The sequence below is a fragment of the Mobula hypostoma genome, chromosome 1 (assembly GCF_963921235.1).
Source record: "Mobula hypostoma chromosome 1, sMobHyp1.1, whole genome shotgun sequence".
NCBI classification, from domain to species: domain Eukaryota; kingdom Metazoa; phylum Chordata; class Chondrichthyes; order Myliobatiformes; family Myliobatidae; genus Mobula; species Mobula hypostoma.
In genome coordinates this window covers 21163016-21181534 of record NC_086097.1, presented here as the reverse complement: position 1 = coordinate 21181534, position 18519 = coordinate 21163016, and the positions used below count along the sequence as shown (strand labels likewise).

Sequence of the window (18519 nt, the reverse complement as noted above, 5' to 3'; positions counted from 1 at the left end):
GGTGGATGTTCACGATCTTTTTCCCAGAGGAGAGCCTATAACAAGAGGACATAGGTTTAAGCTGAGCAAGGAAAGATTTAAGAGGGACCTGAGGGGCAGTGTTTTTCACTCAGAGTGTGATGGGTATATGGAACAAGCAGCCAGAGAAAGAGAGAAAACCAAGTACAATTAAAATCAGAATCAGGTTTAATATCACCAGCATATGTCATGAAATTTGTTGTCTTTGCAGCAACAGTACAATACTATACATAATAATAGAAAAAAATATATAATGTATATATAATAGTTAAATTAAATAGGTAGTTCAAAAATAAAAACTAAAAAAGAAGTGTGGTAGAAGTGTGGTTCAATGTCCATTCAGGAATTGGATGGTAGAGGGGAATAAGCTGTTTTTGATCATTGAGTATGTGCCTTCAGGCTTTTGTAGCTCCTCCTGGGTGATGGGGGTCCTCAACGATGGATGCCGCTTTGTTGAGGCATCACTCGTTGAAGATGTCCTGGATACTACAGAGGCTAGTGCCCACGATTGAGCTGACTAAGTTTACAACTCTCTGCAGCTTATTTCAATCCTGGGCAGTAGCTCCCCCCACCCCCCATACCAGACAGTGATACAGCCAGTTAGAATGCTCTCCGTGATACACCTGTAGAAATTTGCGAGTATTATTGGTGACATACCAAATCTCTTCAAACTCCTAATGAAGTACAGTTGATGTCGTGCCTTCTTTGTAGCTGAATCGATATGTTGGATCCAGGATAGATGCTCAGAGATATTGACACCCAGGAACTTGAAATTGCTCACACTTTCCAGCTCTGATCCCTCTATGAGGATTGGTGTGTGTTCCCTTGTCTTACCATTTCTGAAGTCCACAATCAGTTCTTTGTAGTTCTTGACAATGAGTGTAAGCTTACAACACTTAATTGACATTTAGGCAGATATACAAATAATAATTTGTATGTCTTTGGAATGTGGGAGGAAACCAGAGCACCCGGAGGAAAACCATGCAGTCTTGGGGAGAACATACAAACTTCTTACAGGCGGTGGTGGATATTGAACTCCGATCGGAGATAGTTGGCACTACTCTACCATCCCACCCCCTGCAGCCAGTGATAATGCTCCTTAAAGGGTTCTTTGCCATGGGTGCAATTGACTATCTTTTGGTCTTTCCATTCACAGAGGTATTCAGCTGAACACTACACAACATTTCCTGTAGACCTCGCATACCTGTCAGAACAGGTCGCAGCTGCTTGCGGCTTCCACCAGTTTAAGGCAGAAGCAGGAATATTGAACTATTATCATTTTGACTCTTCACTGGGTATTCATGTTGATGAATCTGAGATGGACTACTCCAAACCCCTCTTGTCATTCAGGTAAAGAAAAGTGAACAAAATACCACCATTTTACCTCTTTCTGAAACCCTCTGCTGATCTTCATGGTCTGTGTCGGGTAATGTTTTTAGTGACAAAGTGCTAGTAATTGGAGGATAGTGGTTTAAAATGACTGCCAAAAGAATCAGGGAAGAAATGTAGAAGAATGTATTCCATATTTGTTTATGATCAGTAATATATTACATGGAAAATAATGTTACAATATTTTGAAAAATAATTGATAAATACATGAAGATTGAAAATTTACTGGATTTTTGGGGGAAATGGGGGGATACAGTGAATTGGAATGAGATGTAAATTCAGTTACACCCATTGCATTAGAAATCAAAAGGCTGCAAATGCTGGTAATCTAGAATAAAATGGAAAATGCTGGAAACACTTAACAAATCAGGCCCTATCTGTGGAAAGAAATAAAGAGTAAATGATTTATGTTCAAAATACGAGGGGGCATAATTTTAATATGTTTGGAGGAAAGTTTAGGGGGAATGTCAAGGGTAAAAAATTTACACAGAGTGGTAGGTATGTGGAACGAGGGGTGGTGGTACAGGCAAATACATTAGGGGTGTTTAAGAGACTCTTAATCAAGCACATTGGTAGAAAAATGGAAGAAATGTGGTAGGGAAAGGTTAGGTTGATCTTAGATCAATCTGAAGTTAAAAGACCGGCACAACATCATGGGCCAACCTTTCATTGGAGCTGGGTCTCCAACTAAAGTATTAACTTGGTTCCTCTTTCCACAGGTACTGTCTGACTTGCTACCATTTCTCAGCATTGTCTGCTTTTAGTTCTTTCAAAGAGCTGGTATGATGTGGGAGTTTCAGTCTCTGATTCAGGTGGTTTTGCTTAGATACTTTCAGATGAAGATTACTATTATTAGTACTGAGTTCTGCTCCTCTGTTTCTAGTGCATCAAGCCAGTAGCCTTAAGAACTATTTATTTCAACTTTTCAGCTTGATTTCCATCTCTCCAAGAGTGGTCATAGCATAGAAAAGGATTTTTCACTCCTTTCACCATCTTACCATGCACCAACCTCTATCTCTAAATCCCCCTTCTCCCTCTTCTCCTCCACCTACCCCCCCCAACCCTGTACCACCCTCACATCCTTTCCCACCTCACCAGGTTCCACGTCACCTACCAGCCCATCTCAGCCCTACCTCTCACCTTCTTGTATTGGCTATCTTCCCTCTAAACCCTCAGTCTGATGCATCAGAGTCTCAACCTGAAACAGTGACCATCCCTCTGCCTCTATAGCTGCTGCTAGACCTGCTGACTTTCCTCAGCAATTTGCTGTTTTCACCAGATTCCAGCATCTGCAGTCTCTTGTGTCTCCAACGAAAAGAGCCTCTTGTTTATGGTCTAAATGCCCTTTATTTATGCTAAGGTTTAGCCTCCACATCATAATATACACAGACTTGAAAGGAGAACAGTTTGCAAACACTAAATTCAATTGAGCAAAGACTCTAAAGCTCTTCTTCAGCAACACTTGCAAAATATTTCATGACTTTGCGGACTGCAGGGAATTGTTAAGTGGAAGGAGGGAGCAATAAAAAACAGCATGTGAAAGTAATTCTACCATTTTGCAAAACACTGACCATTTCTAAACTTAAATTGCATTTTCTTCCACTGTTGCACAATTTCTATCTGTCAGTGCTTGACAATCTTGGTTTTCTAGCAGCCCCTCTCTGAAGGCAATAGGTGTCACACACATCATATCAGGAGAATCATTGCCATAACTGTTGCCTGAAGGGGGAAAGATCATGGGTACATGCTCAAATTCCATCAAAATGTTCTTGTCAAAGTTTTGTACAATCGACCTTCCAGATTCCAGTTCAACTACTGTTTAGGAAATGCTTCAGGCTAAAGAAGAATATTGATGCTTCATGAGAAGCAAACATTCTCAATATAGTCACACTGCCATTATATTGCTATTCTGAATGTAGAATGAAAATCCAGAGTCTTGGGCCAGATTTTCAGTGTAACATGATAATAAATACAAAAGAGTAATGATATATCATGTTTATTTTAAGACATCAATATTTGGATTTCTATTGATTCCTCACAAATTATAATCTACGTGATGATGTCTGTTCTGAATGCATTGTATGGCACTTGTCAGTTCTGTTTATTAGGTCCTTTTTTATGCTAACTTTTGTACTTTCTCCTTTCACCACAAGGTTATTCACTTTCACCTCTGCAACATTCCTCATAGCTACTACTGTCATGTCCCTTCTACCTATTTGGTTGCCTCATTTTCTGTCTCTCTTGGCAGTTCTCTGTCATTCACTCTGCTTAACCACATCTACACGGTGAAGTCTGGTTCGAGACCTTGGTTGAAGCTTATTTTGTTGACAGTTGGATCTTGCAGTGCACCCCTTATCCCTGTAATCCCTTTTGACCCTCAGACATTAATTACATCATTGTCATACCTCCACTGACTGTTAAGTGGAGAAAATTGGCAGGTTAAATATAACTGAAATTGTTAAATGTTCTCGTTCTCTCTCTCTCTCTCTCTCTCTCTCTCTCTCTCCCCCTCTCTATCTCTCTATCTCTCTATCTCTCTATCTCTCTCTCTCTCTATCTATCCACCTCTCTATCTATCTCTCTCTATCTACCTATATCTCTCTCTCTATTTCTCTCTCTATCTCTTGTTCTATCTCTTGTTCTATCTCTCGCTATCACTTCCTCTATCTCTTGCTCTCTCTGTGTCTCTATATCTATCTCTCTCTATTTCTCTATCCTCATCTATATTTCTATCTCCATCTGTCTATCTCTCACTGTACCTATTTATCTATCTCTATCTCTCCATCTTCCTCCTCCAGCTTTGGCCAGACTGCTGTGTTTCTTCTCGGAGGCCGGAAGAGGCAGGATCCTCCCCAGCCTTTGTTTATGCACAGCGGAGACATCATGGTCATGTCAGGCAGCAGCCGTCTTCTGTACCATGCAGTGCCCCGGATTATCCGTAATTTGGAAGGAGGGCCACTCCCCAGCTGTTTAGAAGGTACAAACCCCAGCAACAACCAGCAAAGCAACGAAGGTGACTGGGAAATCTGTGCTAAGTACCTGGAGACCTCCAGAGTGAACATGACTGTAAGGCAGGTGCTGGGAGTTGGACAAAGTTTCCCAGTCGAGTCAGACAGAGATACAAGAGAAGGCATCCAGCTATCCTCTTATCCTCAAGGCTACTTCATGGAGACAAATTAACAAAAAATGGTCAGCACTGATATGGCATAGACTCCTTAATTCTTTTGACTATCCTTGGAGATTTTGTTGTGGAAGATTCATAGATGTAAAGCTGCCTCAGCTCTCTAGTTTACAAAATTCCTTTTCACATTTAAGGCCTTAAAATCAGATGGGAAAATGCCAAAAGGTTTTCTCATACATTCTCCATCCACGCATGTTTTCTGCAATTGCAACCTTGGCTAATTTTGTGGGTTTTCCAGCCATATTTCTTCAATATGGCTGGAAAATTGTTGTAATGGTTGCACATTTATTTACAAAGAGGAATTGTGTTGTAACTGATGGCGATTTTGATAAAGAGGCACGTATTTAAAAAAAGCCCAATAGCTATTACATGATCGAATCTGATGAGAGCTTCAATTTTATACCATCTGAATAATAAAAAGTATTAATATATGGTTATTGACTTCTCAGTTGCCTGAAATACTTCAATTAAATGCAAAATATAATGTCAGATTTGATAAATGGGTCTTTTAAGTTCCTTATTCTGTAGTTCAGGAAGCCTTGCAAGCATACAAAAACTGCATGAAAGAGGACTGTAAAACAAAGTAATAATGGTGAAACAGCTGGTATTATCCTCACAATATTTTGCCACTAGCCTTGGTGCAATGTGGGGAAAATACAAAGTAATCCACTTTGGAATTAATAGGTCGGAATCTATTAAATATGGGCGTTCTGAAATATCTGGGACTATTAATATGAGAAACACAGAATAACAGCATGCATGCTCACAAACATAATTTGGGAAACAAGTAGAATATTGATCAAAATACTGCAGTTACTAGAACTTTGAAAGAAAAATGCTAGAATTGGGATTGATGGAATGGGGTTGATTGGAACTGGCTTATATTGTCACATGTACAGTGAAAAGCTTGCCTTGCATACCATTCATAGAGATCAAATCTGTGCATTGAGGTAGAACAAGGGAAAAACAAGAGAATGCAGAATAAAGTGCAGTGCAGGTAAACAAGGTACAAAATCATAACAAGGTAACAAATCATAAATAAGAGAAAGTCTAAAGATGTTGGAATCCAAAGCAACACACAAAAAATGCTGGAGGAACTCAGCAGGTCACACAGCATCTATGGAAAGAATAGATAATCAATGTTTCATGCTGATCCCCTCCTGCAGGACTAAGAAGGCAGGGGGAAGATGCCAGAATAAAAAGGTGGGGGGAGAGGAAGGAGGTCAGGGGCTGGAGAAGGTGGAATCTGATAGGAGAGAAGAGTGGACCATAGGGGAAAGGGAAGGAGGAGGGGACCCAGGTGGAAGTAATGGGAAAGTGAGAAGAAGTAGAAGGTCAAAGTGGGGATTAGAGGAAGGGAGTGAGGGAATTTATTGGAGGCTACCCAAATGGAATATAAGGTGTTTCTCCTCCACTGAAAGGGTGGCCTCATCTTGGCACAAGAGGAGGCCATAGACCAACGTGTTGGAATGGGAATAGGAATGAAAATGTTCAGCCACCAGGAAGTCCCGCTTGTGGTGGATGGTGCAGAGGTGTTCAAAGAAGCAGTCCTCAATTTACAAAGGGTCTCACCAATGTAGAGAAGGCTGCATCGGGGGTACTGGACACAATAGACGACCCCAGCAGATTTGCAGGTGAAATGTTGCCTCACCTGGAAGGACTGCCTGAGCCCCTAAATGAAGGTGAGGGAGGAGGTGTATGGGCAGCTGTAACACTTAGGCCACTTGCAGAGATAAGTGCCGGGAGGGAGATTAGTAGGGAGGGACAAATGGACGAGGGAAACACGGAGGGAGTGATCCATGTGGAAATCGGAGAGGGGAAAGTAAAGGTATGTTAAGTGGAAGGATCCCTTTGGAGATGGTGGGAGTTACAGAGGATAATGTGTTGGATGCAGAGGCTAATAGGGTGGTAGGTGAGGACAAGAGAGACTCTGTCTTTTGAGACGCTGGGAAGGTGGGGTGAGCACAGATAGACAGGAAATGGAGGAGATGCGGGTCAGGGCAGAGTCAATAGTGGAGGAAGGGAAACCCCATTCTTTAAAGAAGAAGGACATCTCTGATATGGAAACCCAAACCTGGGAACAGATGTGGCAGAGGCATAGGAACTGAGTAAAGGGAGTAGAATTTTTACAGGAGATAGAGTGGGAAGAGGTATAGTCGAGATAACCATAGGAATCAGTAGGGTTAGGGTTATGGTTACCTAATCACAGTTGGAGACAAAGAGATCAAGAAAGAGGAGGGAGGTGTCAGAGATGGATCAAGTGAATTTAAGGGCAGGGTGGAAGTTAGAGGCAAAGTTGAAATATTGACAAGCTCCGCATGAGTGCATGAAACAATACCAGTGCTGTCACCATTGTAGCGAAGGAAGAAGGGGAGTATAACCAGGGAAGGCTTTGAACATGGACTATTTTACATAGCCAGTGAAGAGGCAGGCATCGCTACGACCCATACGTGTGCCCATGGTTACCCCCCCCCCCAAGTCTGGAGAAATTGGGTAGTTTGTGAAATCCAGAGTCCACTTAATTCCACTAGAGAACTGTTCAATCATCTGTTTTAACAGTAGGATAAAAGCTGTCCGTGAGCCTGGTGGTACATGGTTTTAGGCTTTTGTATCTTCTGTCTGATGGGTGAAGAGAGAATCAGCAAGAAGGAGAGTTAACATTTCGGGTCCGGGTCCTTTCCACTAAAATGGAGTATTGACTGGTACACACAGTATGAGGTAAGGAGTATAAAAGCCCTTGATTATCAGCAAGAAATGGACAAGATGTATTTGATGCATTATCATTAAGCATGTAGATGCTAAGAATCATAGTACTTATTCAATTTTGTGGAACAGAGTGCCTGCTTGCAAAGGTGCTGTTACCGTGGCCCCGACACATATTAGCTTTTTGTTGCGATGGTCCGATTGGAGATCTTGATGTTTTACTGTTATGGGAGTTGACCCTCACCCTGCTACGTCTTCTAGTATGATGGCATAAGCTATTAATATTGGCATAGCAATCTACACACTCTGTGTGCATTTATCATTAACTGGTCCCACAAGAGCACCTTTGTCCATTAATAGGAATCAAGTTGATTGAACAACATTCTTTCTTTGGCCGAATCAAAGGTGGTGATGAATCAGCACATCGGAGGAAGATTGAAAACCTGGCTGAATGGCGCCACAACAATAACCTGTCACTCCATGTTAGCAAACCAAAGAGCTGATTATTGACCACAGGAGGAAGAAACTGGAGGTCCATAAGCCAATCCTGATCAGGGGATCGGAGGGTCAGCAACGTTAAATTCCTCTGTGTTATCAATTTCATAGGGTCTGTCCTGGGCCCAGCACATAAATGCCATTACACAGCAGTGCCTCTACTTTCTGGGAAGTTTGCATAGGTTTGGCATGTCACCTTAAACTTTGACAAATTTCAATAGATATGCGGTGGATAGTGTACTGATTGGTTGCATCACAGCCTGGTATGGAACTCCAATGCCCTTGAATCCCAGGAGCTCTAGAGGGAATCCACTCCCCCCCCCCCCTTTCCTTCACCATTCCCTATTCCCTTTTCCCTCTCTCACCTTATCTCCTTGCCTGCTCATTGCCTCCCTCTGGTGCTCTCCCCCCCACCCGACCTTTTTTCTTTCTTCCATGGCCTTCCGTCCTCGCCTATTAGATTCTCCCTTCTCCAGCCCAATATCTCTTCCACAAGTCAACTTCCCAGCTCTTTATTTCACCCTTCCCCCTCCTGGTTTCACCTTTTGCCTTGTGTTTCTCCTTTCCCTCCCCCCCCCCTCACTTTTTAACTCTACTCCTCATCTTTTTTTCTCCAGTTCTGCTGAAGGGTCTTAATCGAAACGTTGACTGTAATTCGACTGTAATCTTTTCCGTAGACGCTGCCTGGCCTACTGAGTGCCTGCAGCTTTTTGCCTGTGTATCATGGTTTGGGGCTGCTTTACTGCCTCGGGGCCTGGACAGCTTGCAATCGTTGAGGGAACAATGAATTGAAAATATTATCAAGATATTTTACAGGAGAATGACAGGGTAGCACTCCATCATATGAAGCTTAATAGAAGTTGGATAGTGCAACAAGATGATCCAAGAGATAAGAGCATATAACAACTGTTGACCTGGTGCTTCAGCAGTCGCAGCTTTATGGGTAAGTGGCAAAAAGAAAGCTGCTGTTGTAAAAAAAAACATGAAATCTCAGCTAGAGATTGCCAGAAGGCTTATGAGGGACTGAGGTCAGCTGGAAGAAGGTTCTATGGTCTGATGAAACCATAATTGAGCTTTTTAGCCATCAGACTAAATGCTATGGTTGACATATACTGCAGATCATCAAAAACATATCATCACTCCCATGAAGTATGATGGTGGCTGCATCATGCTGTGGGGATGCTTCACTGCAGCAGGCCCTGGAGGGCTTGTGAAGGTAGAGGGTAAAATGAATGCAATAACATACAAGGAAATCCTGGAGGAAAACCTGATGCAGTCTGCAAGAGTATGATTTGGGAGAAGATTTGTTTTTCAGCAGGGCAATGACCTCCAGGCAGAAAGCCAAAGCTTAAATGGCTTAAAAACAGTTAAAAGGTTAACGTCCTCGAGTGGCCAAGTCAGAGTCCAGACCTCAATCCAATTGAGAATTTGTGGCTGGACTTGAAAAGGTCTGTTCACTCACAATCCCCATGCAATCCGAAAGAACTTGAGCAGTTTTGTAAAGAAAAATTGCAGTGTCCAGATGTGCAGAGCTGGTAGAGACCTATCCACACAGTCTCGAAGCTGTAAATGCTGCCAACAATGCAGCTACTAAATACTGACTTGAAGGAAATGAATAATTATGCAATCAATTATTTTATGTTTAATAATCGTAATAAATTTAGATCAATTTGTAGAAACTTGTTTTCACTTTGACACGAAAGAGTCTTTTCTATTGATTAGTGTCAAAAAAGCCAAATTAAATTTACTGTGATTCAATGCTGTAAACCAATAAAGCATGAGAACTTTCAAAGGGGGAGTACTTTTATAGACACTGTAGGAGCTGAATTAGGCCATTTAGCCCATCAAGTCTGTTTCACCATTTCATCATGGCTGCTCCAATTCTCCTCTCAGCCCCAATCTCTTGCCTTCTCCCTGTATCCCATCATGCCCTGACCAATCAAGAATCTATCAACCTCTGCTTTAAATATACATAAAGACTTGGCCTCTTCAGCTGCCTGTGGCAAAGAATTCCACAGATTCACCACTCTCTGGCTAAAGAAATTCCTCCTCATCTCCATACTAAAAGGATGCCCCTCTATTCTGAGCCTGTGTCCTCTGGTCTCAGACTCTCCCACCATAGGAAACATCCTCTCCACATCCACTCTGTCCAGGCCTTTCAGTATTTGATAGGTTTCAATGAGGGTACCCTTCATTCTTCTGAATTCCAGTGAATACAGGCTCAAAGCATCAAACACTCTTTATATGACAAGTAATTCAATCCTGGAATTAGTTTTGTGCATATCCTTTCAACCCTCTCCAGTTTCAACACATCCTTTCTAAGATGAAGAACCCAAGTCTGCTCACAATACTCCAAGTGAGGCCTCACCAGTGCTTTATAAAGTTTCAACATTATGTCCTTGTTTTTAAAGTTTAGTCCTCTTGAAATGAAGGCTAACTTTGCATTTGCCTACCTCACCACCAACTTAACCTGCAAATTAACCTTTAGGAAATCCTACACAATGACTCCCAAATCCCTTTGCACCTCGGTCTTTTGTATTTTCTCTCCATTTAAAAATAGTCACCCCCCTTTCATTTCTTCTACCATATGCTTCCCAATACTGTATTCCATCTGTGGTCTTTGTACTTCCTCATAACTACCTGTCTTCATATCGCCCGCAAACTTTGCAACAAAGCCATCATTTCCATCATCCAAATCACTGACATATAATCTAAAAAATATTGGAATGCCACTAGTCACCAGCAGCCAACCAGAAAAGACCATAGACCATAAGACATTGGAGCAGAATTAGGCCATTTGGCCCATTGAGTATGCTCTGCCATTCAATCATGGCTGATCCTTTTTCCCCCTCCTCAGCCCCACTTCCCGGCCTTCTCCCTGTAACCTTTGATGCCATGTCCAATCAAGAACCTATCAATCTCGCCTTAAATACACCTGGCTTCCACAGCTGCCTGTGCTAACGAATTCCACAAATTCACCACCCTTTGGCTAAAGTAATTTCTCCACATTTCTGTTTTAAATGGACACCCCTCTATCCTAAGGCTGTGCTCTCTTGTCATTGACCCCCCCCCACCATGGGAAACATCCATTCCACTTCTGCTCTGTCTAGACCTTTCAACATTCGAAAGGTTTCAATGAGATCCCACCTCATCCTTCTAACTTCCAGCGAATACAAATCCAGACCTGTCAAAAGTTCCTCATATGATAACCCTTTTATTCCCAGAATCATCCTTTTGAACCTCCTGTGAGCCCTCGCCGATGCCAGCACATATTTTCTCAGATGTGGAGCCCAAAATTGTTCACAATACTCAAGGTGAGGCATCACATCCCTGCTCTTGTACTCAGGACCTCTTGAAATGAATGCTAACATTGCATTTGCCTTCCTCACCATCAACTCAACCTGCAAGTTAACCTTTAGAGTGTTCTGCAAAAGGACTCCCATTTCACTTTGTATCTCAGATTTTTGGATTTTCTCCCCATCGAGAAAATAGTCTGCACATTTATTTCTACGACCAAAGTGCATCACCTTGCATTTTCCAACACTGTATTTCATTTGCCACTTTCTTACCCATTCTCGTAATCTAAGTCCTTCTGCAGCCTACCTGCTTCCTCAACATTACCTGCCCCTCAACCAATCTTTGCATCATTTGCAAACTTGGCAACAAAGCCATCTATTCCATCATCTAAGTTATTGATAGTATAGAAAGAAGCAGTCACAACACCAACCCACTAGTCACGAGCAGCCAACCAGAAAAGGATCCTTCGGAGAGAAAATACAAATATCTCAATTCAAAGGGACTTGGAGTCCTTGTGCAGGAATCCCTAAAGGTTAATTGGCAGATTGAGTGTGTGGTGAGGAAGTCAAATGTGATGTTAGCATTCATTTCGCAAGAACTAGAATATAAAAGCAAGGATGTAATGTTGAGACTATAAAGCACTAGCGAGGCCTAACTTGGAGTATTGCGAGCAGTTTTGGGCCTTTATCTTAGAAAAGATGTGCTGGCATTGGAGAGGGATTAAAGAAGGTTCACGAAAATGATTTCAGGATTGAATGGCTTGTCATATGAAGAGCATTTATGGCTCTGGGCCTATATTCACTATACTTCAGAAGATCTCATTGATACCCATCAAATGGTGAAAAAGAGGATGTGGAGAGGACGTTTCCTATGGTGAGTGAATTGAATTGTATTGACTTTATTTCTTACATCCTTCACATACATGAGGAGTAAAAATCGTTATGTTACGTCTCCAACTAAATGTGCAATGTGCAATTTATAGTACATGCTATTTATTACAATTTACAACAGGACAGTCAATATAGCATAGAAATACATTTATGTCAGCGTGAATTAATCAGTCTGGTGGCCTGGTGGAAGAAGCTGTCCTGGAGCCTGTTGGTCCTGGCTTTAATGCTGCAGTACCATTTCCTGGATGGTACCAGCTGGAACAGTTTGTAGTTAGGGTGACTAGGGTCCCCATTGATCCTTTGGGCCCTTTTTATACACCTGTCTCTGTAAGTGTCCTGAATAGTGGGAAGTTCACATCTACAGATGTGTCTAGGACCAGAGGCACAGTCTCAGATTAGTGAGGCGTCCTTTTAGAACAGCGATGAGGAGGAATTTCTTTAGCCAGAGAGTGATGAATCTGTGGAATCTGTTGCCACAGGTGGCTGTTGAGGCCAATCTTTATGTATACTTAAGGCAGAGGTTGACAGATTCTTGATTGGTCCGGGAATGAAGGGATACGGGGAGAAGATAGGAGATTGTGGCTAAGAAGAATAATGTATTAGCTGTGATGAAATGGCTGAGTAGAATCAAAAGGCCAAATGGCCTAATTCTGTTCCTAGAGCTTATGATCTTATGGTCGTTTGATCTATACCCCTCATACTTTTGTATACCTCTATCAAATCTCTCCTCATTCTTCTACGCCCTTGGGAATAAGGTCCTAAACATCTTACACAACTTCAACATAACATCACAACTTCTGTAATTAATACTTTGATTTATGAAGGCCAATGTCTCAAAAGCTTTCTTTACAACCCTATCTACTTGAGATGCCACTTTCAAGGAATTATGGACCTGTATTCCCTTATCCTTCTATTCTATGCCACTCCTCAGTGCCCTACCGCTCACCATGGAAGTCCTACCCTGGTTTATCCTCCAAATGTGCAACACCTCACACTTGTCTGCATTAAATTCCTTCTGCCATTTTTCCAGCTTGTCCAGATCTCACTACAAGCTTTGATAGCCTTCCTCGCAGTCCACTGCATCCCCAGTCTTGGTGTCATCCACAAATTTGCTGATCCAGTGTATCACATTATCATCCAGATCATTAATATAGATGACAAACAGCAACAGACCTTGCAGCGATCCCTGCACCACATCACTAGTCACAGCCCTCCAGTCAGAGAAGCAACCATCTACTACCACTCTCTGGCTCTCCCATGAAGCCAATGTCTAATGTATTTTACTGCCTCATTCACCAAGCAACTGAACCTTCTTGGCTAACATCCCATGCTGGACCCCTTGTCAACGGCACTGCTAAAGTCCACGTAGACAACACCCACTGCTTTGATTTCATTAACTTCCCTGGAAACTTCCACGAAAAACTGTATAAGATAGGCTAGACACAAGCTACAATGCACAAAGCCATGCTGACTATCCCTAATCAGTCCCTGCCTATCCAAATACTTATAGAGCCAGTCGATTAGAATACCTTCTAATAACCTACCCACTACTGATGTCAGGCTCATCGGCCTGTAACTTCCTCGTTTATTCTTAGAGCCTATAATTTCTCTTTTAAGAATGTACTTTTGAGCTGACTAAACAATCCGATGGTTTTGCGATCTCCTGGGTGTTTCAATGATGTAGACTCTCGTGAGAGCAGGTAAGGCCAGGACGACCGTCATTGCGGGCGATGCCAGAAGGCCAAACACGAACTTGTGGTCCACGCCATTACTCTGCGCTGATTAAATTATAGAGCAAGATTAAAATTATCGAGGACGAGAGTGGCAAATGAACAGGTGCTCAGCGCCGTCTGCCTGCATCTGACTGGGCTCCCTCCCTTCTCGCTCCTACTATCGGGCGGGAGGTGGCGGGCTCTGGAGTCCTACGCCGTCGGGTTTGGGAGCAGTTGTCCTGCAGCTACAGGGCTCCTGGTTGGGCTTCAATCGCCTCAGTGCTGAACGTCTCCGCAGCTGTGGACTCGCGTTCAGGGACTCTGCCGTTCCTGTTGCATGTGTTCTTGTTACATTAGTTACAATGCACAATTTGATCAAAGCGCTTCAGCACTGAACTGACTCTGCAGATGCTGCCCGCAGCCATCAGGCTGGTGGACCAGCTTCACTCGCCTCAGCGCTGAACTGGCTCCGTGGCTGTGAACTTACTTTCGGGAAATCCGCAGTTCATTTTCTGTGTGTTATTTGTTTACTTTTTTATTGTTTGCATGTCTTATTCTTTTTTTCATACATTGGATGTTTGGCAGTCTTTGCTATGTGAGTATTTCTTATGGGTTGTGCTGGGTTCCTCTCTTGTGGCTGCCTGCAAAACGAATCTTAAAGTTGTATACTGGCTGGGGGCGTGGTCAACAGCCTGCCCCTGCATTTCTAATGACCAGTACTGTTTATTGTTCTAGTGTTAAAATGCTTTTGTGGGATTATGGTGAGAGGTTCCAGTTCCAATATTATTATATTTTAGCTTGGGTTATACAGTTAATGGCTTGTGTATTTGTGGGTCACCCTAACTGTAACCGGGATGTGTGATGGTCACCTCCCCTGTTGGTGTGAGACTGGTTGGGTTCACTCTTCGGATCATGGTGTCAGGTCTATTTGTGTCTATCCTTTGGGTCGGGTAAGACTCCCGGAAGCGACGGCTTACCGGCTGAGTTGTACTCGACTCTGTGGAACTGGATGGGCCCAGACGTGCTGGAAGTGTACACCGCTATGCTTCTGGCCGGCATTATGTCTGAGTCCATGAGGAAGGGCATCATCACCCTCATCTACAAGCAGAAGGGGGAAAGGGAGGACATTAGAAATAGGAGACCCATCTCCCTCCTGAATGTGGATTACAAGATCCTGTCCAAGGCTATCGCCAACAGTGTCAAGTCTGCTCTAGGACAGGTGATCCATCCAGACCAAACCTGTGCTGTACCGGGCAGGAAGATCTCAGACAGCCTCGCGCTACTGAGGGACACCATCGCCTACGTGCAGGACAGGGGGGTGAACGTCTGCCTGGTCAGCTCGGACCAGGAGAAAGCCTTCGACAGGATATCGCACACGTACATGGCGGACGTGCTCTCCAAAATGGGATTTGGGGAGGGAATCCGGAATTGGATTAGACTGCTCTACACAGACATCCGTGGTGCAGTCCAGGTCAACGAGTGGGAAACAGACAGCTTCCCCATCAGGTCTGGAGTCAGGCAGGGCTGTCCCCTCTCCCCTGTCTTGTTTGTCTGCTGCATAGAACCCTTTGCGGAAGCCATCAGGAGGGATGAGGGCATAAGAAGGGTGACGCTGCCAGGCAGTGGAGGAACCCAAGTGAAAACCTCCCTGTACATTGACGACGTCACCGTCTTCTGCTCTGATCCGAGGTCAGTTCGCAGGTTGATTGGCACCTGCGAACAGTTCGAGCTAGCGTCGGGGGCCAGGGTCAACCGCACGAAGAGCGAAGCCATGGTCTTCGGCAACTGGCGCGACCGATCCACCGTCCCCTTCACCATCAGGTCTGACCACGTGAAGGTGTTGGGGATCTGGTTCGGAGGGGCTGAGGCGTGCAACAAGAACTGGCAGGAGCGGACTGCCAAGGTGAAACAGAAACTGGGACTGTGGGGAGGGCGCTCCCTGTCGATAACGGGCAAGAACCTGGTCATCAGGTGTGAGGTGCTCTCAGGGCTGCTGTACTTGGCGCAGGTCTGGCCCGTCCCCCGCTCCTACAGCTCGGAAATCACCCGGGCTGTCTTCAGATTCGTCTGGGGATCCAAGATGGAGCGGGTGAGACGGACCGTCATGCACAAGTCCCTGGACAACGGGGGCAAGAACGTCCCCAATGTCGCCCTCACCCTGATGGCCAGCTTCGTGTGTGGCTGCATCAGGTCGTGTGTAGAACCCAGGTATGTGGGCACCAAGTACTACTATGTGCCCAGGTTCTACCTGTCGCCCTGGCTACGAAGGATGGGTCTGGCCCCGTTCCCGCACAACACGCCAGTCAGCTGGTCGTTGCCGGCATACCTGTCCTACGTAGCAAAGTTCTTCCAGGAGAACGCCTTTGACCACAGGGCCATCAGGCAGTGGTCGGCACGTAGTGTCCTGCAGGCACTACAGGAGAAGGACGTGATGGACACAGTGGGGTGGTTCCCTGAGCAGACTATCCAGTTCATCTGGCAAAATGCATCGCCGGATCTCACCAACAGGCACCAAGACCTCGCCTGGCTGGCGGTGAGAGGGGCCCTCCTGTACGCCCGGAACGTCGTCTCCGCACCCCACTGCCCACGGGAGGACTGCAGTGAGGAGGAGTCTGTGACCCACCTCTTTGCACACTGCCAGTTCGCAAAGAGGGTGTGGAGGAGGATGGACGGGCTAGTGTCACGGTTTATCCCCAGCAGCTGCGTATCAGAGGACTCTCTGATCTACGGGCTGTTCCCGGGGACGCACACGGAGACCAACATCCGGTGCTGCTGGCAGATCATCAACTCGGTGAAAGACGCTCTTTGGTCGGCCCGAAACTTGATGATCTACCAGCACACGGAGATGTCGGTGGGAGAATGCTGCCGACTGGCACATACTCGGTTGCAGGAGTACGTGCTGAGGGACGCACTGAAACTCGGTGCAGCCACCGCAAGGGCCCGGTGGGGAAGGACCACAGTATAGGTTTCCCCACCCGTGGGAGTGGGAGGGGTCGGGGTCGGGGAGTATACCCCTCAACAATGATATGGTAAGCTGAACTACGGGAGTGCCACGTGGGTGGCTATAAATACGGATATGTACTGACTATAATGGAAACGTATGTAAAGGATGAAAAGTTATTGAATGGGTTATTATATATATTTATTTTTGAATAAAGTATATTTTGAAATAAAAAAATAAATAAAACGGTTGTTGAGTTAAAGAGCTTCCTCCTCTGTCATTATGGACCAAATGCTCACCACATTGGTGTCAAGAGGGGGATGCGAGATCGACGATGAGATTGAAGAGCTACGATGTCAGATAGAGTGCCTTAAGACCCAGGGAATAAGATGAGGGACCGAAAGTATGCCTCTCCCGCACCCACAGGCAGGGCTCGTGAAGACGGGACCCAGAGGGAGAACCTGGGAACCGAGCATTGTGCCTTCACAGGGAGCCCCGACGGAGCCAGCATACCCAGGCTCCCTAACCCAGGGGTCAGAGCGGAGCGCATCACTCGCCTCCGTAGCCACCCGGCAGCGGCCCAACGCCACACAGCTGAACCAGGGACAAGCGATAGTGACGGCCCTTCAGGTGATAGCCAGGGACCACCTCCCCACCACAGACCAGCAGCTGCACAGCGAACAGGTGAGCGATTCTGTGCTGGCCCGGGTGAGGGAATGGCTGAGTGTGGGGCGACGGCCGGAGTGGGCAGAGCTGGATCCAGAGACCAAAGCCCTGTACTCGCAATGGGGAACACTGGAGGTCCACGACGGGTTGGTGTTCAGGCGGTGGCAGTTGTCCGATGGTGATAGACTCTTGCAGCTGGTAGTCCCCCGGGTGCTCCGCGCCATGGTGCTGCGGTCAGTGCACGGGCTGGTGGGGGCAAAGACATTGGGCAGGCTGCGTGAACGCTTCTACTGGCCTGGGTACAGGCGGGACGTGGAGCTGTTCGTGCACCGCTGTGACGTTTCCAAGTCCCAGAAGTGACTGGGTCGACAGTCTGGGGTGCCAATGCAGCAGTACATGATGGGAGCCCCAGTATGGGTCTACAGCCCCTCCCTAAAGAAGGGACTACCCCCCAGGCTTGTAAGCCACTGGAAGGGGCCGGGAGAGGTGCTCGACCGCATCTCTGATGTGGTATATCGGGTGTGGTTGCCTGAGCGGTGGAAGGCAGTCGTGCTGGCACCATGCCAACCCTTGGCCACCACTACCCCAGCGAGGCTGAGGGAAGGAAGTGACACTCCGAGTGCCCTGCCTCTTGCATCACACAAACAAGCGGCAGCGTCAACGCCCACCGGAACTTTTGGACCTTGCTATGGACTCTGGGGTTGCCGGGGACTGCTGACCCCTTGGATGGGGGCAGTGTGATGTTCTGGGTGGAGGTATGGTCGACAGCCTGCCCCTGCATTTCTAATGACCAGTACTGTTTATTGTTCTTGTGTTAAAGTGCTTTTGTGGGATTATGGTGGGAAGTTCCAGTTTGTTTATTGTTATATTTTAGCTTGGGTTATACAGTCATTATGGTTCTACAGGAGAATGTTAAAAATATCATATACCGCACACACATCAAAAAAAGTTCTCAGAAGAGCCCAAGCAATTAGATCACTCATACCAACAATAAGAAAGGCAACGCAGGTTCCGAGGACACATCTGTCATAAGGGGGCGTTGGCGGTGGACCCAAATGCAAGACACAGACACTGAAGTACTAGGAACAGGACAGGACTAGGGACTAGAGTTAGTGACGTGACTGGATGCAGACTAGGAGCTGGGACAAGAACACAGACTTGGCCTAGGACATTGGCTAGGCAAGCGGGACCAGGACAAGGCAAGTACATGACGTGGCTACAGGACTG

General features: G+C 45.5%; 1 protein-coding gene across 1 annotated transcript in view; it reads left to right on the top strand.

Moving 5' to 3' along the window:
- The window catches only part of alkbh1 (alkB homolog 1, histone H2A dioxygenase), a 47249-nt gene extending 42195 nt beyond the window's left edge, over nt 1–5054 (top strand). Inside the window, exons 5-6 of the mRNA XM_063044565.1 lie at nt 1175–1368; nt 4206–5054. Coding sequence (XP_062900635.1) covers nt 1175–1368; nt 4206–4587 — 576 coding nt within the window. The 3' untranslated portion in view covers nt 4588–5054. The remainder of the gene's footprint in view (nt 1–1174; nt 1369–4205) is intronic.
- The last annotated feature ends 13465 nt before the right edge of the window (nt 5055–18519 follow it).